At 47.1% G+C, this 24,250-nt stretch overlaps 1 protein-coding gene across 1 annotated transcript; it reads right to left on the reverse strand.

Moving 5' to 3' along the window:
* Positions 1-2,830: 2,830 nt before the first annotated feature.
* On the reverse strand, positions 2,831-24,250 carry Mgst3 (microsomal glutathione S-transferase 3). Its single transcript, XM_021162545.2, has 6 exons — positions 24,160-24,250; positions 9,061-9,184; positions 8,034-8,107; positions 6,002-6,059; positions 4,399-4,471; positions 2,831-3,089 (listed from the first exon to the last, which is right to left on the reverse strand). Exons 2-6 carry the CDS (start codon positions 9,175-9,177, stop codon positions 2,950-2,952), a joined length of 462 nt encoding a protein of 153 aa, XP_021018204.1. The 5' UTR covers positions 9,178-9,184; positions 24,160-24,250; the 3' UTR covers positions 2,831-2,949.

The raw sequence follows: 24,250 nt of genomic DNA on the forward strand, positions 1-24,250 counted from the left end.
GTCTGTTTCTGTCACGTCAGAAAATTCTACTAGAAAGTTGTTTAAGAGCGATAGGCAGACAGGCTGCTCATTTATGTATTTGCTTATATTTATTTGTCTGTGTAAGTGGATGTGTGTGGGCAGGAGTGTGGAGGTCAGAAAGCCCACTCAAGGAAGTGGGTTTTCTCCTATTAACAAGAATTAAGGGAATCACACTCCGGTGGTCAGGCTTGGTGGTAAATTCTACAGGATGAGCCATCTCTCTGGCTTAAGACTGGTCATCGTGATCAGGATTGGATAGCATCTTAAAAATGTAAAGGGGAAGTTATCCAAATTCTGGGATACACCAGCAGATGGCGCCCAAGCTTTCTACCACACCTTGAGCCCTGCTTCTGGTCTTGGGCGCCTCCTACTGTGCATGCGTGATCATGGAGCCTCAGTAATTGTGTACGCGGGTTTCCAATGTCCTTAATGGCGCATGCACTTGAAGCTTGGTGCCTCGGTGGTGATGTTTTAGGAGGCTGTGGGATCTTTGGGACATACTTCTGTTAGGTGGAGAGATACTCTGGTTTCCTTTCCTGATTCACATCATTATACCCTTAAAAGCTGTCTCCCCACTGGTCTGCTCCACTTTTGGTTATATGAGTACAGCTGGTCACATGGAGAAAGCATGAGGGAGGCCAGGGCAGGAAGGTGTCACAGCAGAAACAGCAGCAGAGGACAGAACTGAGACAGAAGGACGATGTCTGTTAGGATCCAGAGACAAGAAACAGCAGTCTCGGGGGCTGGTGAGATGGCTCAGTGGGTAAGAGCACCCGACTGCTCTTCCGAAGGTCCAGAGTTCTAATCCCAGCAACCACATGGTGGCTCACAACCATCTGTAACGAGGTCTGGCGCCCTCTTCTGGAGTGTCTGAAGACAGCTACAGTGTACTTACATATAATAAATAAATAAATCTTTAAAAAAAAAAAAAGAAAAGAAACAGCAGTCTCTGGTTGTTAGAAGAGTCTGAGAGAGTTGTCCTCCTTAAGACCAAGGGTCTTACATCCTGGGCCAAGAACTTTAATTGGCTGCTACAGCAGTGAGTTCTTCACCTGTGGGTCGTGACTCCCACCTGTGGGTCATGACTCCCTGGAGGTTGAACGACCCTTTCACAGGGGTCATATATCAGATACCCTGCATATCTGATATTTACATCATGATTTGTAACTAACAAAACTACCACTATAAAGTAACAATGAAACATTTATCGTTGGGGGGGCATACATGAAGAACTGTATTAAAGGGCCCCAGCATTAGGAAGGTTGAGCACCCCTGACTTAGAGGCATGACTACTTGGGACCTGCAGAAGGACTGAAGCACTGGAAGGCACCCCAAGCTGCTGTTCCCACCTGGTTACGACCACTGCTCACAGCTGTCACACAGGGACGCCAGTGCTCCAGAGACCAGTACTGGGTCCTCCTGCCTCGCTGAGTCTCAGTGAGAGGAAGCAGTTCTCCAGGTCCCCAGGGTGCACTTCTTTTATAACATAGATAAAACCCAGTTACTGCAGAGGTTTACCGATGTCACCCTTTCTAGTCCCAACCCCAAACTTCTTATCTCACTATCACCATTTCATAAGGGAACACTTACTGCTGCTAAAAGGAAGGCAAATTTAAAGCTTTATGGGAGTGGGGGTGGGGGGTTGGCGAGGGGGCAGCCCATTTCCTTTTTTTTTTTTTTTTTTCTTCAGTTACACTGGTGACATATTCTCATGACCTGCCCCGGGAATGTGTTCTGTTCTAATTCCCAAGGGTGTCCCAGTCATTCCCAGTGCAGCTGAGCCACCCTTCAGTGCCTTCATCTCAGAAGCTTGAGCGACTCAGTCCAATGGAAAATGCATAGGGTTTAGAGTTAAGCCTCCATTCAACAACTAACTCTGATCCTCAGAAGCTATCGAGCATGTGAAGTGTGGCTGGCTCAAACGAAGAACTTGTGCGTCTGTTATAAGCATTATCCATCTAAAAGCCACTCGTGGCTAGTGGCCACCCTGTTGGATGGCAAAGGTCTAGATGCCGTGTTCTTGTTCATACCTTGCAGTCATTATTTTGCCGGCTTAGACCATTCTCTAAAGGCCTTTCCTCTTTGTTTTTAATCAGACATTGGCATAGACACTTTAAAAATTTTATTTATCTTTATTTTATGTATGTTGATGTCTTTTGACTGCATGTATGTCTGTGTGAGGGTGTCAGAGCCTCTGGGACTGGATTTACAGACAATTGTGAGTTGCCACATGGGAGGTGGAAATTGAACCTGGGTCCTCTAGAAGAGCAGTCAGTGCTCTTAAACGCCGAGCCATCTCTCCAGCCGGTTTCCTCATCTATAAAATGAGCTGTTAGCAATTCTAGCATCACAGTTATCCCTAGTTTCATCTGTGTCTATTGCTTAACTGAAGAAAGAGGCTTTAAACAGTTATGTTTATTTGAATGGGTGTTACATACGTGTGCAACATACAGTGCACGCGTAGAGGTCAGGGGATAACTTGTGGGAGGCAGATCAACTCAGGCCATCAGGCTTTATGACAAGCATCGTTACCTGCTCATCTGACTGAACTCATTACTTAACCTTTTAAGCAACATAAATAATCTTTAATAGATTTTTTTTAAGTCCATGCTGTTAATTATTAGCATCAAGCAGTACTTTGAACTACAGCTGAGACTGAATTTTTCCGTCCTCATCACCGTAGTCAGACTTCATCACCGCTTCACAGACTGTGTGTGTGTGGGGGGGCACGCTCACAGCTTTGCTCGTAATGGGTAGAAATGGCACCCTTATTTCAGTAAGACTCTCAGAAAGAGATGCAGGCAGGAGCTTTAGGTACGAGGCTGATGCCAGATAAGTTTTTATTATATTAAAAAAAAGAAAAACAGTGCAACTGGAAATCAGGGTGAGTCGCTGGAGGTGAGTGAGAGTCGGAAGGCCCTCCACTCCTCAGTGGTGGCAGGATCTGGACCCGCAGCCTAAGCCTGGTCTGATCCAGCCGAGATGCTGGAAAGCAGAGCACACGGTGGTGCCCATCAGGGCAAAGAGGGCAAGAGAGCCCACGGCTCCTCGATACCGCTTGCTAGGGTCTGGAAAAGAAGACAGCGGAAGTCACCAGTACATCCACGAGCCATTCGGCTCTAGCACCTGAGGTCATATAGTCAACCGCTTGTTATTGGGAGGTCGGCCAACTGTAGCCTAGAGCCACCAGTCTGCTGGAATCGATGTACGTTAGCGTTGCCTAGACTATGGAGGACTCTGTAAGCCAAGTAACTTTGTCTTAGGCCCAGTAGCAGCATCGGCCTCCGGAATGACACGTAGCCTTTTCCTCTCCGATAGCCATTTCTCCCGGCCGTGGTCAGGTTTTGCTGACGCAGCACCTTGGTTTGATTCCTGGCAGCTCTGGCTAGCCCCTTAATATTTCTAAGGCTGTTTCCTCATCTGTACAACAGGCTATTCGCTGTACATGGGATTGCTGTGAGCTTGCCTAGCATATGTAAAGTTCTCAGGCAAGCAACTGGCACTTAGAAAATGCACAAAGGTTTGTGTCTACTCTAAGGGCAGTAAGAAGAAAAAGAACGGACCTTCACGTTAATTCTCAAGCCACTTCCTCATTTTAAATTGTATCATACTTTATGTATATGGGTATTTTGTCTGTGTGTGTGTCGGTGCACCCCTTGCATGCTTGTCCTAGAGCTGGAGTTACGGACTGTTGTGAGCTGCTGTGTGGGTGCTGGGAAACAAACCTGGATTCCTCCAGAAGAGCAGTCAGTCACCTGAACAGCCAAGCCATCTCTCTGGCCCTATTTCTCCCTCCACTTTTTTTTTTTTTTGGTTTTTCGAGACAGGGTTTCTCTGTGTAGCCCTGGCTGTCCTGGAACTCACTTTGTAGACCAGGCTGGCCTCGAACTCGGAAATCCGCCTGCCTCTGCCTCCCGAGTGCTGGGATTAAAGGTGTGCGCCACCACGCCCGGCTCTTCCTCCACTTTTAAAATCCCAAACCAAGAGTTAAAATACAGTAACAATATTTAAAATTTGGCTGGGCAGTGATTTGTGAGGTAGAGGCATGCACATCTCTGTACACATCTCTGTGAGTTTGAGGCCAGCCTGGTCTATAAAGTGAGTTCCAGGGCAGCAAGAGCTACACAGTCTTTAAAAATAAATAAATAAATAAATAAATAAATAAATTTGTTTTGGGGGCAGAAGAGATGGCTCAATGGTTAGGAACACCTGCTGCTCTTGCAGCGGACCAGAATTCAGTCATCAGCACCCATGTTAGGTAGCTTGCACCTGAAACTGCAGCTCCAGGGGGTGGGCTGGTACACACTGGTACATAATACATGTTAAAGAAGATAAATCTAAAATGCATTTCCTTGGCGGGTGTCAGCATCTACTTACCTCCTGTGTAGTAGCCATATGCGTAAAGGACTCGCCCAATAATCCAGGCCAGGCCCAGGCCAGAAGCTATGCGCTAGGATGAAAGGACAGCACAATGCTTGCATTGAAGAAGCAGACCTCCATTAATTAATGCCTACAGCTGAGACTACACTTGTGTTGGCCAATGGTAATTTCATGCATTTGCTAATGTATTTCTCACAGAGTTAGGAAATCTTGGAGTTATTCATTTCAGTCAGGAAAATTGAGGACCCGTGGTTGTCTACAATGGCATGCTCAATGGCAAGGTGAATCCTAGCTTTCCCGATGGGTAGACCTTGGACCAGAAGGAACTTCCTTCTCAGGGCAACTGGGGGAACTGGTTCTGGAGTGCAGGTAAGAGCAGGCAGGCCTCAGGGTTCCAGGGTGAGTCAGAAGAGGAAACTCTGATATCTGAAACGGGACCCTGGGTCTCACACACTGACTGAAAGAACAGCTGTTGGGTTTCACTGTCTGCAGGGACAATGCCTGGATGCAGCCAGTGCTGCAGCCTGCACCCAGTAGGGCTGGAGCTCGATGAGACAAGGTGAGAAAAAATGTATAGCAAACCCATGAATATGTGTACCCAGAGGGCAAAGGGCTCCCCATTCCCAACACTCCTGACAGGAGAGAGTAAAGGCTTATGAAGGTTGAGACACCATTCATCCCGAGTAACCCCACTTCCCAGACAGAATAAGGAGGAGCTAAGGTTGGCGCAGGATGAGTGCTATGGGCGGTGCTGGTTGCTATGGGCGGTGCTGGTTGCTATGGGATGATCTGCATGAACTGACTCTGGATGAGAAGTCTCCGCAGGAGGATGAAGTTCAACTAACTAAGCTTAGTCTCTGCCAGGCCGTTCTTCACTACAGTGCTGCGTAATTGCTAGCAATTTTGGGACAATGTTTTGGGGCTTTTTTCAGTTGTACAGGTGCCCGCCTGTCTTGTCCACTGCTATAACCTCAGGTGTGACTAATGACTGCGTGCCTTCTGGATGCCGGGTGCTACAGACAGATAGACAGACAGACACCTGCAGTTCCTTCTTCCTCATCACTTGTGAGTTTGCTTAACTGTCACCTCAGTAAGAGCCCCGAGCCTGGCCGCACTCCTGTCCTGCCTCCTAACAGTTTGCTACTGGGCACTCAACACTTTCTAACATACTTTACTTATGACCCCAATTAAAGGAAAGGCTGATTAATCCAGGCGCCTGCCTGTCTTGTTCACTGCTGTAACCTGGGGTGTGGGTAGATGTTTGGGTTTTGCATAGGTGAATGAGGAAAGTAAATCCACCCCCTGTGGACACAAACCTTTCAGAAATAGATGGACCTGGGGTCAAAGTTCACGCTTCTGGGGCTCAGCTGACCCCATGAAAGTTAAATAGTGGCTAAGAGGCTTCTCCTTTCTCTAAGAAAACTAGGTGAGATCTGCCTACTGTAAAGCAAACCTCATAATAACTCAGTAAATAAAATCCTTTTAAATAAGTGCGGCTTGACTCCAGGCTCCTCATTCCAGGTTCCTCTCCTTCTCCCTGTGCCCTGGGTAGCTCGGGGAACCACATCTAAATGGATGAACAGCCCCAGAAGAAACTTACCGGGTGGTAAACACCTCCCACCGTTAGGAAAAACAGGAAGGGAGGGTACACTTCCAACCTGGAATGGATAGAAGGTAGCTTTTAAAACAGTGTTTTCAAGCCTGGCAGTGGTGGCTCACACCTTTAATCCCGATACTGGGGAGGCAGAGGCAGGAGGATCTCTGTGAATTTGAGGACAGCCTGGTCTACAGAGTGAGCTCCAGGACAGGCAAGGCTATGTAGAGCAATCCTGTCTTGAAAAACAAAAACATCCCCCCCACCCCCCCCAAAAAAACCCACCACCACCAACAAAATTTCCTCATGGATGTCTGTCCAGAACTTTAAGAACTTATAAGGAACTCCACCTTCATGCTGGAAGGTTAGAAGCTCAAGTACAAACTCTGGCTGAAGGGAGACGTCTGCTCACCAGGACCCACCTACTTTTGCTCTAGCTGAGAGTACAAGAACTTCACGTTCTACAGACTCATGTGGAAGTCTCAGATTGGGAAAGCCTCCTAAGGGACGCTCAGTCTGAAATGTCCCATAGGCTCATGTGTTCCGACACTTGTCTCTACTTAGTAGCACTGTTTTGGAGGTTGTGGGCCCTCTGGTGACAGGGGGCCTGACTGGCAGGTACAGGCCACTAAGGGCGGGCTTTGAGAAGAGGGCTCTTCTTTCCTGTCTGCCTTTGTGACTAGCTGCAAGTCTCTGCTATCACCAGCCCAAGTCAGGCCATTATACCTTCCATCATGGACTGCTTTCTTTTAATCGTGAGCCAAGATGAATCCTTCCTCCAATCAGTTCTGTCAGGTGTGTGTGTGTGCATGTGCGTGCGCGTGTGTGCGTGTGTGCGTGCGTGCGTGCATGCGCGTGCGTGTGTGTGCGTGTGCTTGCGTGTGTGTGCGTGTGTGTGTGTGTGTGCGCGTGNGTGCGTGCGCGTGTGTGCGTGTGTGCGTGCGTGCGTGCATGCGCGTGCGTGTGTGTGCGTGTGCTTGCGTGTGTGTGCGTGTGTGTGTGTGTGTGTGTGTGTGTGTGTGTGTGTGTGTGTGTGTGTGCGCGTGCGTGTGTGTGTATGAATGCAATTAGTTAGATGGGACCTGTAAACACTGCAGAGGGTCACATTAAAGACATTGTGATGGCTGCTAATTGTCAACAGAATCTAGACTCACCTGGAGGATAGGCACACCCATGGAAGATTATTTGGATTGTGTTTGTTAATTGAAGTAGAAAGAACTGCCCACCATGGGTGGCACCAATCCCTGGCTGGGACCTGAACTGTCTAAGAGAAAAGAGCTGAGCAGTAGCAGGCCTTCATCACTCTCTGCTTCTTGACTGTGGATGCGATGGAACCCCTTGTCCCTTGTCCCCTGCTTCAGGCTCCTGTCACCTTGGCTCTTCTATCATGAGTTCTCACCATGAAGGACTGGCCCTTGAACTATGAGCCAGAATAAACCTCTCTCCCTAAGCTCATTTTATCACAGTAACAGGACAAGACATTTCAGAAGACATTAGTCAGAAGTTGCTTTGTTTTAAGACAGGGTTTCTCTGTGTAGCCCTGGCTGTCCTGGAACTCACTCTGTAGACCAGGCTATCCTGGAACTCACAGAGAGAGACACATACCTGCCTCTGCCTCAGAGTGCTGGGATTTAAGGTATGTGCCATCCCAGCTTGGCTAAGAACTTTTCCATTCTAAAAATACTTAATTATACTCAGTACTCAATTCTGTTCACACAGTAACTTAAGTTTATTTTTATTTGTGTGTATGAGTGAACATATGTGTGTGCACCAATGCCCTGGTTCACATGTGTAAGTTAGACTTTGTGATCTCCTCTTGCCATGTGGGTCCCAGGGATCAAATTTAGATCATCAGGTTTGGCAAAAAGTGCCTTGATTTTCTGAGCCATTTCGCACCCCTCCACCCCCGCCAGTAATATTTTAAATGCTACTCTTAACAAGGTGCCCACGATTGCCATGCTATCTATCACTGAGCAAATTCTAGAGACCCAGGGCTGAAGTGATGGACATCTTTGCCGTCTGGCAGCACGACACTCACGTGTTCTGGTGGGCGCGCTGAATGCAGTTGAACATATGCCCGTTCTCAGGATCTGTGCTGTACATGACAGGGTACTGTTAAAGCAAAGGCCAGGCAGAGTGTAAGTGCTGAGAATTAACTAACACCAAAACGGAGACACCTTGTACCGTTCTCCTGAGGGATGAAGGCCTGGTTTTCTGAGCGCCTGGTTTTCAGTTGAGAAATGCTATGGTATTTCTAGCCAGCATAAGGTAGCGAGAACCTGTGACTATGTTGTGGTTACAAAAGAGACAGGAGTGGCTTCTGCCCAGCCAGTGTTTCTCATTGATGTCATAAATCAATGGAGGACTGTAGATGATTACAGAGACATCATAGAGAAATGGCTGATTCCCAAGAGTCACCACACACCACATCCCCTTAAGATCTCCCTTAACAGGGAGCAGAAAATTGAGTGAGTGAGACTTTTATTGCAAGTGTCCATTAGAATAAAAAGAGAGGCAGCCAGATATGAACACTTGAAAAGAGCCTCCACTGAGGGAGTCTAATTACAAGATGCTAAATGCAAACAGACATCTAATTGCTCACCAGGGAGAGCTTTGGAAGTTCCCCTCCTAGTTCAGCCAAGACTAAAGGAAGTATTTAACAGACTTCCTTTACTGCCTAAACTCAGGTTAAGCTCAGCATCTCTTCTCTATTTAGGAATCAGGAAAATCAACTTAAGACACCCTTTTTAAAGTGGCAAACTAGGAAGCAATACAGCCACTTCACCCATTTTAGAAAACAGCAGTGTCCCTGGAAAATGGCTCTAGACAAAAATGGACTTTTAATCCCAGTAGGCCGAGTCTTTCTACAGAGCAGCCAAAGTCCAGTGAAGTGTAAACGACATCCCAGCCTCTTAGCAACAAACTCCTAATGGGCGTTGTCCAAAAACTGCCACTACCTGTCACCACTAATAACTTAGCTCTCCCTCCGGGACTGAAAAACAAGCCTTGGATAAGCTGGTGGCCTCAGGAAGCCCACAGAGGCACCCGCCGGTGAGCCTACTTACCTCTACCTTGTACTTCTTGCGGGCTTTGCCCACGTTGATGGCTAGGTGGAGCACCATCACAAAGCTGGCAGCACCAGTGAGAAGCACAAATCCATACTCCTTAGAGAGGACAGCCATCTTGGCTCTGTGGAAGAAAGTACAACACAGTGGGAAACTAAGATAACGCTGTGGGCAGCATGTAGCATAAGGCCTTAGCACACGCTGATGGTAGTACCTCGTTACCAGCAGATGCATACAGATCACAAAGACGTTTCAGGGCTGGGGAGCTGGCTCGGGAGGTAAACTGTTTGCTGCACAAACAGGAGGTCCTGACTCTGGACCCTCAGCCCCTACTGTGCTGGGCCGAGTTGGGGATGAAGACAAGTGGATTTTTGGAGCTCGCTGGCTGGCCAGTCTTAATAAAAAAGGTGAGCTTAGGACTTGGTGAGAGAAGAACATGCCTCAAAAAGGAAGGTAGAGAGTGAGACGGGTGAAAAAGCCTCAGCGTTAACCTCTGGCCTCTGTGTGAGCATGTGCAGGCTAAAGGGGCCTGCACACACACCAGTGCACACACATGCATGTATCACACATACACACACATCCCATATGCACACACCATACATATATATGACACACATATACTCTGCCCAACTTAAAAAGGAAAAAGATGTTTCTAAGAGGTCATCAAAAATACTACTGTGCATTAGACAACAGAATTAAAAATGACTCCAGTCTGCAGTATGGTCTCAGGGAAGTGTCAAGTTGTCTACATCCTTCCTTCCTTCCCTCTTCCTTCCTTTCTTCACCTCGTTTCCTTCCTCCATCTCTTTCCTTTCAGTTTTGAGAACAGATTTTACCTCCTTACTTCTTTTTTTTAATTTTTAATATTTTTTTATTACGTATTTTCCTCAATTACATTTCCAATGCTATCCCAAAAGTCCCCCATACTCCCCCCCCAATTCCCTACCCACCCATTCCCATTCTTTTGGCCCTGGCATTCCCCTGTATTGGGGCATATAAAGTTTGCAAGTCCAATGGGCCTCTCTTTCCAGTGATGGCCGACTAGGCCATCTTTCGATACATATGCAGCTAGAGACAAGAGCTCCGGGGTACTGGTTAGTTCATCATGTTGTTCCAACTATAGGGTTGCAGATCCCTTTAGCTCCTTGGGTACTTTCTCTAGCTTCTCCATTGGGAGCCCTGTGATCCATCCAATAGTTGACTGTGAGCATCCACTTCTGTGTTTGCTAGGCCCCGGCATAGTCTCACAAGAGACAGCTATATCTGGGTCCTTTCAGCAAAATCTTGCTAGTGTATGCAATGACCTCCTTACTTCTTTATTATTTATTTTTGTGTGTACACACACCCATGCACGTACAGCCATGTGCACATGGTGGGGACAGGACAATTTGTAGGAGTCTCTTCTCTCCTACTGCCACACGGGCCCTGGGGGTTGAATTCCAGTCATCAGCCTTGGCAGCTGGCACCTTTACCCACTGAGCCATCTCCTGGGCTACTTAATCACAGTTTTTGAGACAGAGTTTTGCTGTGTGGCCTAAGTTGGCCCAGTACTCAATATATAATCCAGAGGGGCCTTAAGATCACGGCAACCATCAGGCCTCGGCCTCTCAAGTACTGAGATCACGGGTGTGTGCTACTATAACTAGCTGCGTATGCATTCTCCTTGGCCCAACATCCATTTACAAATTTCACCAGTATATACTGGTGTCTCTGATGGGTGTCTAGCTTTCATTTCCCCAACAGCCAGCTCAGGGTGTTGCCCTGCTGCAGAATGTTTCTAGTGATCCTTAAAAAACAAAAGGGCATGATTCCAGCACCCCTACCAGCAGAGAAACACCCAGAGCTCATAGGCTGCACCCAGAGTCGAAAGCAGGAAGTATCATGGATAAGATTCAACTCCCATTTGTCTGGTTCCCATGGCCTCTTGGCATATTGCTGTGGTCACTGCAGTATGTTATGGCCACTGAAATTTACATTGGGAAGTATTTAACATGACACACTTTTAACAAAGTAGCATCCACAACAGTGGCTTCTGGAGAGGCCAACTGTGAGGTCAGGACCTTGTGACTGCCCTTCCACCCTGATCCTGGCCACATGCTGGCACAGTTTTAGAAGCCAGAGTGGAGAAGTCCCTCTAGAGTGGTCTTCTAGATGGCACCCATGGTCTTGTATTTCTAGTGCTGCGGAGACAGGGAGATTATAGGAGCTTGCAGGCCAGCCAGTGGAGCCTGACTGGTGAGCTCCTCCTGAGGAGCAACAACCAAGGTTGTCTTATGGCTTCCACATGCATGTGTGTGCAAACACAGCCACCCTACACATCCGACACCCACTGAAATAAATAAAGTCTGTCTCTGATAGGTGTCTAGCTTTTATCTCCCCAATAACCAGCTCAGGGTGTTGCCCTGCTGCAGAACATTTCTAGTGATCCTTAAAAAACAAAAGGGCATGATTCCAGCACTCCTACCAGCAGAGGAACGCCCAGAGCTCATGGGCTGCACCCAGAGTCGAAAGCCAGATTCAACTTCTGGTTCCCATGGCTTCTTTCAGTCCTGTTTATGGTGGAGCCACAATATCTTTATATGAAATCTGGAGGGTGAGCAAGTTACTCGGGTTTTTAAAAAGTGAGTTTCTCAGGGGTAAGAGATGGCTCAGCGGTTGAGAGCATGGGCTGCTATTCCAGGCTTGATCGCCAGCACCCATATGGTGGCTCACAGGCATGTATTACTCCAGTCCCAGGAGAATCCAATAACCACTTCTGTCTAGCTTCCAAAGGCACTACGCTCATGTGGCTCACGGACATGCGCGCAGACAAAATACCCTTGTATATAAAAATAAATATTAAAAAAAATACAGTTCTCCTGGCTTAGAAAAATAACATTTGGATTTTGAGGCCCCCAAACCTGTCACCACCATACCACAGCACTCAGCAGTCAATTCTCATGAGATTTCCCCGTTTATGATCTTCACCCTGCTCTGCTCACTTGCCCTTCAGAGGGGCCAGACACACTCCAGGCCAGATGTCTCTATGACTCAGCACAAGGTGTCTCCAGGTAAGAAGCCAGGCCTGCCCAGCTTCAGAGGAGAGGGTCTGGATGCTCTCCAAGTTTCTTCTCCTCCCTTCTCTTCCCGAGTTATAAAGTCAATGAATGTGAGAAGCTATGGTATCAACTATGTAGCAAGAATACAGTGTGAACTCTGAACACCCCATTAAAAATACAAAGTGACCAAGCCTACTTGCCAGCTTTGGAGTTAAACCACTGAGGCCAAACCGGCCATTGAAAAACGAAGCTGCCTCCAAGGCTGTCAGAGCTGCGCTTGTAAGGACAATGAAAGGAAACATATTTGCTCTAGGGCAGTTTGTGAGTCTGGAGGCTCAAGCCAATGAGGGCAGACCTAGGACCAGGCCAGGTTTTAGAATTCATAAATACACTCTAGTTCTGCAAAACACCAGAATTGGGCTTAGTTGCTGACCCCTGTTTTCCTGATGTCTAGGAGCAGCCAGGTAGACAAGACAGGAGAGATGATCTTCGGGTAGAATCTACTGCATGTAAGAGCCATTCCCAAAGCAACCGGTCTGCAGGCTACAACTAGAGATGGACATTTCTGCCAGGCTCCTCCTTCAGAGGACAACGGCAGTCTGCTGGGTATTCACACCCAGTGACAGTCCCTCTCCTCAGTTCATGAAGTCGATGTGATTAGGATGAACCTGGGTGGGGGCAAGCGAGACCCAGCATCAAGACATTCGGGTGACATTTAGGACACTGGATTTGGCTGGATCTGACCCAAAAGCCCTTTTCCTGCACTCCAGCTTTTACGGCTCCACAAAAATACTTTTCAGGGTGCAAAGGGCAGGGAGCAATTAAACAGCCGCACCCAGATACAATGGCTACGAACTACAACACTAATCAGCCTGGCAAGAGGTGCATAAAGGCGCAGTCAGCACGACTCACAACTAGGCGGCAATCAACAGCTATCTAATTGGACTGAAGGCCCGTCTGACAGGAAGATATCATACCTGGTACTGGGAACCTAATCAACTATCCAAAGCTAGTGAGATCACCTTGAAAAGTAATCCACAACTGCCACTCAGCCAGACCAACATAATTCTTTATACATACTAAATCCTATCCTCATGCCCACAGATAAACGTAGCCACCACCCCTTATCAAAGGAGCGTCTCCTTCCAGAAAATGGAGACCATCACAGAAAACCACAGCTGGACACATGCAGAGATTGTGGGGAGTACAGCCGAAACTGATAGATTTATATCGCGGCTCCTGAACCTATGGCCCTGGGGACATCATGGAAGGATTGGAAGAGCCTGTATACCACCAAGTCTGCTGTGAAACAGTCTCTCCTAGAAATGGCTGCAATGGCAGGATCAATGGACATGTCTTAATGGAAGGAGGGAATGCCCACCTCTAGACAACGAACTTCAGGCCACCAATGACAGCTGGGAGAGGAAAAGTGAGCCTGTTTCAGGAATGAGTCCCCTTACTGGTTGTTGAATGCAAAGTGGTCAGCGCTGAAACCACATACGCACAATAAAGGATTGAATTTACATGCATTTGTGCACACATTCACACATATGCAAATAACTGCAATGAAGCCAAAGAGTAATCAATCCCTATCGGCCTGAGGGAGGGACAGCAGCTAGGAGGGGCCAGAGGAAGGAAAGTGGGGGTTGGGAGGATGATGTAATCCCATTTCCATTGGGGGTGGGGCTGGGGAGCCTGGTGAAATGGTTCAGCAGAAAAGGCAGAGAATTAACTGAGGGTGGGGAAGGGGTATCGGATACCAGCTTGGGCGGTTTGTAGAGACCATGTGATCCTCTATGGTGGAGAGCCCTCTTCTCCCGATAGGGTGTCTCCTGCGGGAGCCTTGGATGCTTGTGAACAGATACAGGGACCAAGCCTGGAATGCTGCCTTGCAGAAAGATGGGAAGAGCCCTTCTGATACCTCCACATACCCCTTCCAGTGAGGAGTCCTACTTCATATGTCTATCCTGCGTTCAGAGAAGACAATGGGCACAGCCACTGGGCTCTGTGTGGTTTGGCATTACTCATGGCTAGGACGACTCATGGCATATGCAGGTACTTCCAGAGTACTTGATAACAGCAGCAACTGCCGTGGCTTTCAGGAATGCCCACCACCACACATACAAAGAGACGGCTCGTCACCTTATATAGCACCTGGTAATATTGACCCACACTATTTAATTCTGCTTTTCTTCTCTCCAAAGCATCTACTGAAACCATGGAAGAAACAGGATGACGAATTACATAGGAAAGAACAATCTACAACACAGAGGTCTGCATTGTAGGTGCTAAAAATTTAGATCCAAGGTGTAAAAATGATTAAACCTTAGCCTTTAAGGATAGGACTGGCTAGAACCTTCAGTCAAGGTTCAAAAATACTTTGTCACAGGGGACTGGAGAAATAGCTCAGTGGTTAAGAGCACTGACTGCTCTTCTAGAGGTCCTGAGTTCAATTCCCAGCAACCACATGGTGGCTCACAACCATCTGTAATGGGATCCGATACACACTTCTAGTGTGTGCCTGAAGACAGCGGCAGTGTACTCATATAAATAAAAATTAACATACGAATACTTTGTCACTGGCTAAGTTCTTATTTTCTGAGCCTCTAGGAAAAAAGAGATGGATGTTCTGAGCCATTAGAGGGGTGGCCTCTGGGTCAGGGTGCACCAAGAAGGAAAGGCAGCTCAGTTCAGAATCCACACCCAGGCAGCCTCTGCCACACCCTGGGTTGTTACCAATCCAGAGGCAGCAGATAGCTTACAGGGCCAGGCCTGAGGAGCTGATAACTGATAGAAAAGTTCCCTATGGTATGCACACTCATGTGGGCTGCACACATCTTGCTGATTACACACCTGGAGCCCTTTTATGGACCCACCGAGATAAGGTTGCTGAATTTGAGACCTTTTTCCTGGACTCGGTCTTCATGGTCTGGACACAACAGATCTGCAATGAATGCTTGTAACTGTGTTTCCCACAGACCAGCTGGCTACTGTAACATGAACCCAAACAGAGAACATAAGATACAAGCCTCCCATTTGTGTTTCTTAATAGTCAGGTGACAAATACAGAAACTCTGACGAGTGTTGCTGAGGGTCTGTCTTCACCTGGAGGGTGTGCTAAGCCATGCCCCCTCCCAGAGTTTCTGGCTCAGTAGGGCTCCCTTGGGGGCCTGTGAATGCAACTTTCAAAAGTTCCCAGGTGTCTAGATCATTGCCCAGAGAACACATTTTAAAAACTGTTGCTTTGGGAGCTGGAAAGACGGCTCAGTGATTAAGACCAATGGCTGCTTTTCTAGAGGACCTGAGTTCAATTCCTAGCACCTACGTGACAGCTCACAACTGTTTGTAACTCCAGAGTCAGTGGATTCAATGCCTTCTCACTTCCACAGGCACCAAACACCCACACGGTGTACCAGCATACATTATATACCCATACACATGAAAATAAACAGATGAAAATTTAAAACACTTGATTTAGGGAAAAAAAGGAAATTTGTAGGTGGTGGTGATGACTGTATCTGAGCCATGCTGAGAAGCACACCCCTGTCTCCATGATCTAGACAACACTTTCTATTGGATGGCCCTGGAACCCTCTACTGCCCGTGGCATCTCGAGAACACGATGATGGCTGCAGGCTGAGCTGAGGCTAGACCTTGCACAGTTACACCAGAGCTTGCACGCACCATAAGACCAATTCTATCTTTTCAGGTGTAATATTTGGCTCATCATGAACTAAACAAGTGGGCCCCCCTCCAAACTTTATCCAGTGACCTGACAGCCTCTGCCTTCCTGGTTCTATTTATAGCCACAATCACCAGATCTGACTTTTTTTTTTTAACCAGTCAAAGGAGTTGGAGTTTAAGGCTTTATACACTGCCAGAGTGATGGTCACGGTGCAAAAGAAGACCTTCAGGGGACTGTTACTTCTTCTACTATGAATTACTGCACCTCAAATTCTAAATGAGTATGAGCTCTGTGAAAGACATTTAAGGGCTTAGTAGGATCTATAATAAATTTTTTTATGGAGTTCTTCATTCTTTCTGTCAGGAACAGCAAAATGGGAAATCATCTCACCAATACATGTTGAAAATCTAACTACGGGGCCGCATGCACACCAGGCAGAGACTTTATGTAAGCTTTCTCCCCGTGATAATCCTATGCCACAGTTGCTATTACTGCTGTTCTCACATTACCCAGGAGGGAAATAAGGCGAAGAGGAATTGGGTAATTTGCCTAAGCCTCCATCACTGGTGAATGCAGGTCTGGGGTCAGAGTGCAGGCCGGCTGACCAGTGTCTCAACCACTTGCTACTAAATCACCCTGCGGAGCTTGTGCCTTGGAAGTTAGAAGCAGCAGTAAGGAATAATCCTTAGCAGAGCTTATGTCCTGAGCAGTACAGCCGCACCCTGCTTCTATCTTAGGAGCAAAGGGAAAAGATAGCAGCCCAAGAGAGGCTGCAGCTAGACAGCAGCGCTTTGGTTCCACCTTACATTTTCATGGCACTGAGATCCAATCCTACACATGTTTGGAGCTGAGCATATACAAAATACCAGCCTCCTGGGTCTTTAGAATATTTGGCATCCAGGATCTGCTACTGAGAAAGTTATTGCTGCCTCACCAATAGGGATGACTTTTTTTTTTTTTTTAAATCATTGCTGTTATTTTCTTCTTGGCGAATGTTCCTAGCTAAAACCAATACAATGTTGAAGAGAATAGGCAAAAGTGGACATGCTTGTCTTGTTCTTCATGTATGGCTGAAGCATTCAGTTCTTCACCATTACATAGGATACTATAGGAAGTTTTATAGATGCCTCTGTTGCAGCTATATTAGAAATCTAATTATTTTGATATGTTCAAACCATAGTAACTATGTATGTATGTATGTATATATGTATGTATGTATATAGATAGTTTTTAAATTTCAATAAAGTATCTTGTAGTCCCCTCTTCAAAAATAAGCCCCAGGCCATGGTGGGTTTCTGGGCTTTGAGGGTACTCTGGTAACCAGCCCTTGTGATCTATAGGGATGGGGGTAGAACAGGCACCATATGATGGGTTTATAACAAGATAAAGAGAAGGGGGATATAGGCGGGGAGGGCGGGGGGAGAGAGAGAGAGAGAGAGAAGAGGAGTAGAGGCTGGTCATGAGCACATGGAGAGAAAGGGGGGAGGGACGGGGGAGAGAGGGAGGAAGAGAAAGCAAGAGCAAGAGAGAGCAAGAGAGTGAGGAGGGGGCAAGCAGCCTCTTTTACAGCAAGCCAGGCATACCTGGCTATTGCCAGGTAACTGTGGGGTGGAAGGTTAGACAGAATGTTAACAACGGCTGTACAGTATAGGAAGTTAAGCAGACACCAGCAGACTATATAGGTCTGTCACAGACATCATCCATACCCTCAGGCTAAGAGCCTAAAAATCTAGGCTTAAAATNTGGTGGTGTTGGTTTCACCTCCAGGATTCACTCCGTTCCAGGGTATGAGGCAGCAGCATGGGGCTCTTAGGCTCTTTGGCTCAGGTGCTCTTCTTTTAGGAATTCTGCTGACAGCTTCTCCTGGGAAGATCACTATTGTAGTACTCCAGTTTGGATCAACCCTGTGTCTGTTTCCTGCTTCCGCCGCTGCTGGCCTTATCTCACTGGGGCATAGTTCTTTCAGTTACAGGGAAGGGTTCTGGGCAAGCAAACACTTCGGGTGCAACCTTCTCTTTCACTGTGTACCCAAGTCCTCTGGGCTGCCTAGTGAAATGCCCCAGGGCACAATCAGCATTGCATAAGTAAAGCAAAAGGCAGGAGTTATGGATGTGGGCACCATCCCAAAGAATTTATCACTCCTGAGTCACCAAGTTACACAAAACCTTAGGGTTTCCTAAGTGACAGATTTCTCTTTGACTTTAAGTAAACAAAACCTCAGGCTGGACAAAAAGCAACTTCTACTTCAGTTTGTGATGTTGCTCTTCTGCAAATTTTTAGCTGGTGTTTTATGTTAATACAAACAGGAAGGTGACCATGACTAAGTATCCTTAGCCCAGCAAAGCCACCATTCCTCCCAAGATCTCATAGCAACCCTTACTTGGTTGGCTGTGTTATCAGTCCAACCCCAACGATTTAATGATGGTGACACAGGGATGGTCATTTAAAGGGTTGGCTTGGTCATATAGAATGGATGCCTCTTAAAGTCCCACATACAAGATGGCTTAGCAAACTCGGGTGGGGCTGGAGGCTTGGTTTACTCACTCACAGCTTCCCCTAACAGCTCTCCAGCTTCGAATTGGCCTTTGGATGTTTCCACAAAGGAACGGGCCTTTCAGGGATTCCTGATGGGATTTTGCCCCAGTGAGGTAAGGCTGGAGGTCATGGAAGGAAATCAGGGACAGGGCTGATGGAAACTCGAGTGCCAGAATAGTGACGTTCCCAGGAAGATCTGCCAGCAGAATTCCTAGAGGAAAGCACGTCTTGCTGATCCTCCAAAGCCCAGGAGAGGCTTGGTGGGGGAAGAGTAGGAAGTGAGGGGAAGCAATATGGATGTAATTCTATCTCCAGGATGAAGAGTCTTCAAGAGTCACGCCATTTCTCTGTGCTCATCCCACCGTTTCATAATGGCAGCTCTAGTTCTCTTCCACAACAAACACATCAAAGCTTGTTTGTCAAACCTTCAAATAAGCCATTGCTCAAATCCTCCTGCCTTTGCCTCCTGCCAGCTATGTCTAGGGGCGTAGGGTACCATAGCCAGTCACCACTAACTTAAAGGCACTTAAGAAAAGGGGTAAGAACCAAGATGCTGAACCTACATAACCCACTGGTGATGCAGGTTCAGTAGCTATTTCTCCAAGGGTTACAACCAGGTAGCTGGCTACACAAAAGGAGCCGGATTGACGTATGGACTGCTATCTTGGCAGCAGGGCGTAGTGGGTCCTTCTTAGGACCTCAGTCTTCAGCCTCATCCGTGCACCAGCAGCAGGTCTGGGAATGAGTCACGTTGGGAAGATGGAAACCTCTCCCCTTTCACCCAAACACATTCAGCTCTACATTTAAGCAGGCACAGCCCATCCACATTCAAGCTTCAGATGGTGATTGAATTCCAACACTGTGGTGAATTGTCCCTACTGAAAACAATTGCTAAATATGTTACTGGGCTGGTGGGAGGCTGGGGAGGGAAGGACCAGGGAAGCTGGAGGTCAGATGAATGGCTCTTGGTGCTGTGGGACAAGCTTGCACTGTTGTGCCAGTTAAGGCCAAGGCAGAATATTACTTTTATTCCTCAGAGTCTGGCTTCTATATGGCAAGACCCCAGACATACATGCTTGGAGGACAGAGTGTCTTGTTTGGGAAGAGATGGCAATCCTGTACCCCAGGAATCCAAGGACATTGGATTTGTTAGAATAAATTCCAGGTTTTTCCATAGGTATGATGTTAGTTTTTTTAAAGAGACCCTCCATTCTTAAAGTTCCATGGGCCGGGATACCCTGACACCTGACTTTGAATCCTTGGGTCATACTAGATATCCTAGAGGTGTGCCCTCCAGGACACAGGACTCTCTAGACACATCTCACATCTTGCTTCTAGTGGTTTGAAGGCAGCCGCCTCAGATGAGAAAGGAGAGGTATCAAGGAATACAGATGGGGGAAAAAAAAAGACACCAAAGCACTTGTCAGATGAAGCCGATTTGATAAACTTAGTTCAGGATAAAGCATTTTACCCAGAGGACTACTTACCTCCAATCCCACACCTCCCACTCCCTCAGAGTGATTCCTTCCCTTTTCAGGTTTTTCTTTTTCTTTTTCTTTTTCTTTTTCTTTTTTTTTTTTTTTTTTTTTTTTTGAGACAGGGTTTCTCTGTATAGCCCTGGCTGTCCTGGAACTCACTCTGTAGAGCAGGCTGGCCTTGAACTCAGAAATCTGCTTGCCTCTGCCTCCCAAGTGCTGGGATCAAAAGGCGTGCGCCATCACCGCCCAGTGCCCTTTTCAGTTTTGTTACAAATACCATACCACACCACACCCCCTGTGCAGGGCTGCAGTGGATATCAAGATGGAGAAGGGAGTTCTGAACCTTTAGAATGCAGTCAGGGTGGGAAGGTAGAGGACACACCTGGAGGAGGGGGGAAGACTGGGCTGGAAGCCACAGGGGTTATCATGGTAACATGTGACAGAGAACACAGGTAAGAAAGCAGCAGGTTAGAAGCGTGCGGGCAGGCAGGTCAATGTTCACATGGCCGAGAAAGGAGGCCAGTATGACTGAAGAGTAGTTACAGAGCCCAGAAGAAGAGGAGGAAAGGCCTATTCTTTGTAATCTTTACCTAGTAGGGATTAAACCCAGTTCTAAGCAAGTCGGGATTAGCTCATTTAAATCCTTGCAGTACCTCTATCACGGATTACTGCCTCTGCAGGTGAGGGAATTAAGTACTAGAGGGATTCAGTAACACCCTTGAAAGCACACAGCTACCCCAGAACAAAACCTGGATTCCCACACTCCCTGGCAGCCTGTTTCCAGATTCTGTACTTTAGGCCTCGACCGCCCCATCTTTGAACCAAGCTGAAGAGCAAGTTTGCCAACATCTGACCCTCTCCCGAGCATAAAACACAGTAACAAGAAAGTAGAGCTAATAATTAGCTCCAAGCCTGGGCCTGATTACAGACTGTGATGTTTCTAATTGGAAAGGGGAAAAAAAACATCTTGGAAAAGTTCCAGAGAAGAACATATTCATTTTAGTGTACGGCTGTATGAGGATGAAGAACACGTCCTCCAGTCTCCTGGCCCCCAGCGTGGCAGGGCGGTCCTGAAGCTGGCTCTTCATTACTGCATCGTGATTCCCACAAACCTCTACATGAGCTGACATTACACAGGAGCGTAAAGTCACAGGACAGCCAAGCTATGACTTCCAGGAGAGGAAAACATCTTGGATGACTCACATTAATACTACTTGGATTTTCCATCATAAGAAATAAAGACAGCTTAGAGTTATTATAATTCTTAGCAGATGCTAGATCCCTCGGAAGATACCAGTTGTTAAGTGAGGGAGCCACCTAGGCTGCTGGCTTCCATCTGGCTCGACCCTCCCATGCCTCTTGGGTCTTAGAAGCATGCTTTGGCACATTCATTTGCATTTTTCTATCTTTTTAAAAAAACTGCCACTCTTTTATTTTTATCATTTATGCATAGATATGTGTGTCTGAAAAGGCCAGGAACGTATGAATGTATGCTGTGTGTGTGTGTCTGTTTGCAAAGGCCAGGAGAAGGTGTCAGATCTCCTGGAGCTAGGGTTATAGTCAGTTGTTAGCCCACTGGATACTGCAACAGAACTCTGGTCCTGTGGAAAAGCAGCAAGTGCTTATAACTACTGAGCCATAGCCCCAGACTCCATTTGTATTTCCTAAGCTGGAGAAATAGAAAGTATTGTTTACTTAAAAAGAGAAAAATCCAGGTGTTGTATATGACTCATGCTTAGAGTCTCAGGATGCGGGACACTGAGGCAGGTGGATTGAGAATCTGAGGCTTGAGAAGACACTGTTTCAAAAGAATAACAAAAAAGGCGGAGCAGGGCACCAAAGTTTTAAAATTTACATTCTGGATGACGAGTAGATCAGTCTAGAAAGAACTCGAAGTGGGACAAGGGGCCCTGTGAAACCTTCAATGCATTTGGAAAACAACATGATTTTCCCGCTCCACTGGCTGCATTTCTTGCCACAGACAGGCACGTGGACTCTGTGACAGAGCTAATCTTACAAAGGGAAACCTGACAATAACACCAAGGTTTTCTTATTCCAGAGGACAGTGGACTCGGAAGCAGGATCAATAAACTCAGCTGCAAGGGCTGGGGAGATGGCTCAGTCAGCAAAACTGCTTGCCAAGTAAGCATGAGTAGCTGCTTTCAGATCTCTGAATCCAAGTTAAACAAACAAACAAACAAACAAACCAACCAACCAACCAACCAAGACCCAGCGCTCAGCAAGCTCAGATAGGAGGACCCTGGGCAAGTTCAGGCCAGCAGGCTGGCTGAATCAGTAAGATTCAGTGAGATTCTCAAAACTAAGATGGAGAATGACTAAGGAAGACATCTTCATATGTATGGACATGCACATGTGCTTATAGGCATTCATATGTATATATACATCACATACAACATACACACATTTTAGCTGCAAAAATAACAGTGGCATATTCTAAAGAGATATAAACATAGAGAATGACTAAATTGTAGGTTTAGATTTTTAAAATTAAAAAAAAAATATTCGAATTTAAATCATAGGTTTAAAATGAGCTAAGTGTTCAGTCAGTGTTAAATTACTTTTGACAGGTTCATTTGACATCCACTCATTCTTGACTGGCCCAGGGGCTTTTCAGCATCTCTTTGGATAAACACACCTTTTGTAAGTGTGTGTGAGCGAGTGTGTAAGTGTGTGTGTGTGTGTTCTCTGTGCTGTCTACCTATAAAGGAGTTCCTTTTCAGATTGTTTCCTCCGGAACTCTACACAAGCAGGAGGGAATCTAAGTGAGGGAAAGTCTGCCCTTGTCCTTTAAACAAGGACTCAATAATTGGCCCAGGCTGGCCTTGAATTACCATTCTCCTGCCCCAGGCTCTCTGGTGCTAGGATTCCAGTTGCAGGCCTCTGCATCCAGCAAGATTTTGTTCCTTAGTCTAAGGGAAGCCCCAGTAGTTCAGCTTCTATGGCTGGCCACACTATCCCTGTCATTTTATATATAGTAACACTGGTTAAAGGAAAAAAAAAAAAAAGAATCACTTGACAGAGTTTTCTATTTCTGTAACATTGTGTCAGGAAGAAGCTGAGCAGAATGTACTCCCCAGGGTGAAAGCACATGTTTGGATTTCAGATGTTAGTTTTATTTAACTCCTTAGATAAATTTATCTCCTGTGAGAATAAACAATTCTGGATCCCCTGACTTAGACAGTATACTCTCATTATGGACACACTGAAAGAAAACACACCGGGTAACCCTGACCAATAACCTTGGCTGCTTCCGGGAAACTGCAGTCTGCAGGTGCCCTACAGATTCCCGCAGGGAAGCCCTGGTTTCTGCTACTACCTTAAAACCTGCAGCAGACCCTGCAAGGCCACACCTAAGCCACCAGTACAGGCAACAGAGCAGAGAGCTGGTTGCTCTCTGGGGCACCTCCTTTCCCTAGTTAAGGGATTCAAGTCCCAACCCGCAGCGTTGCTTTCCTACCCATCCGACCATCTGTCTCTGCTTTTCCTCTACTTCCTTTTCCGCACAGACTTGTACCCTAGGCTACTTGTAGACTGGTGCCTCCCAAGCAAAGAATTAACAGAAACCACAACCTCGGGGAGTGACTCAGTGTCTCTTACTCCCTTCCACCACCCTGCAGGTGCCCCACCCTGTGGTTCTGGGTCTCCCTGTAGCGACACAAGATAAGTAAAGGGACACTTGCGGACATGCGAGGAAGGGACGAATTAAGATCCCACTCACTCTTCCCAAGAAGTCTCTTGCTATGAGGACAGAAGTAAGAAAATGACCCATATTCAGGCATCAATGCAAATATTTCTACGAGGCGAGAGGAAAACAAATGCAATTCCCTCTGAGACCGTCTCGAAGGATCCTAGCAACAAGACATCCATAGCAGGCGCGGCGCTTGCACGCCACTTATGAAACCTGTGCTTGATCAGGTCCGAATGGCCAGTTCCCACTGCAGAGCTCCGGGCTCCATTCTCTGTATTAACAGCTGCAGTGACTAAGGTCAGGTGGTCTCCGGAAGGCCGAAAGAGGGAGCCCCAGGTCTTTACACAATTGGAATTAAGGAGGGGGAGGAAAATAAGGAATTGAGGATGAGCTGACCTTGAGAACCTCCCTAAGTTAGAGATAGCGAGGTAGGGGCCTCCCCGAGAAGCTCCTAAGCTACACCATCAGGGGGAGCATGCAGGGCGGGCGGAGGGCAGAGTGGGTAGAAATGCAGAGCTCAAATCGACCGATAAAGAAGGGAGGTTGGAGACCCCAATTCTGTTCCAAGTGACTGAGATACCATTTGTGCCCGTGCAGGCATTCAGGTGTCCCAGTGAAGCTAAAGCTCCTGCAGCTCGCAGGTGCCAGCACTTACCTGGCTCACCTTCGTGCGCCTAGTACAGACCTGAGAAGCACAGCAGTGCCTAGGTGCGGCTCTAGCTGTCCCGCAGGACCCGCCCCACTCC

This window comes from Mus caroli, chromosome 1 (genome assembly GCF_900094665.2).
Source record: "Mus caroli chromosome 1, CAROLI_EIJ_v1.1, whole genome shotgun sequence".
NCBI classification, from domain to species: Eukaryota; Metazoa; Chordata; class Mammalia; order Rodentia; family Muridae; genus Mus; species Mus caroli.

Bases quoted from the DNA above. Each gene is read 5' to 3' on its own strand.
- Mgst3 (XM_021162545.2), bottom strand. From the start codon at position 9,177: ATGGCTGTCCTCTCTAAGGAGTATGGATTTGTGCTTCTCACTGGTGCT. The intron at 8,108-9,060 runs GTAAGTAGGCTC...TTGCTTTAACAG, and splicing joins GCAAGAAGTACAAGGTAGAG to TACCCTGTCATGTACAGCAC. The intron at 4,472-6,001 runs GTAAGTTTCTTC...CTTTCATCCTAG, and splicing joins TGGGAGGTGTTTACCACCCG to CGCATAGCTTCTGGCCTGGG.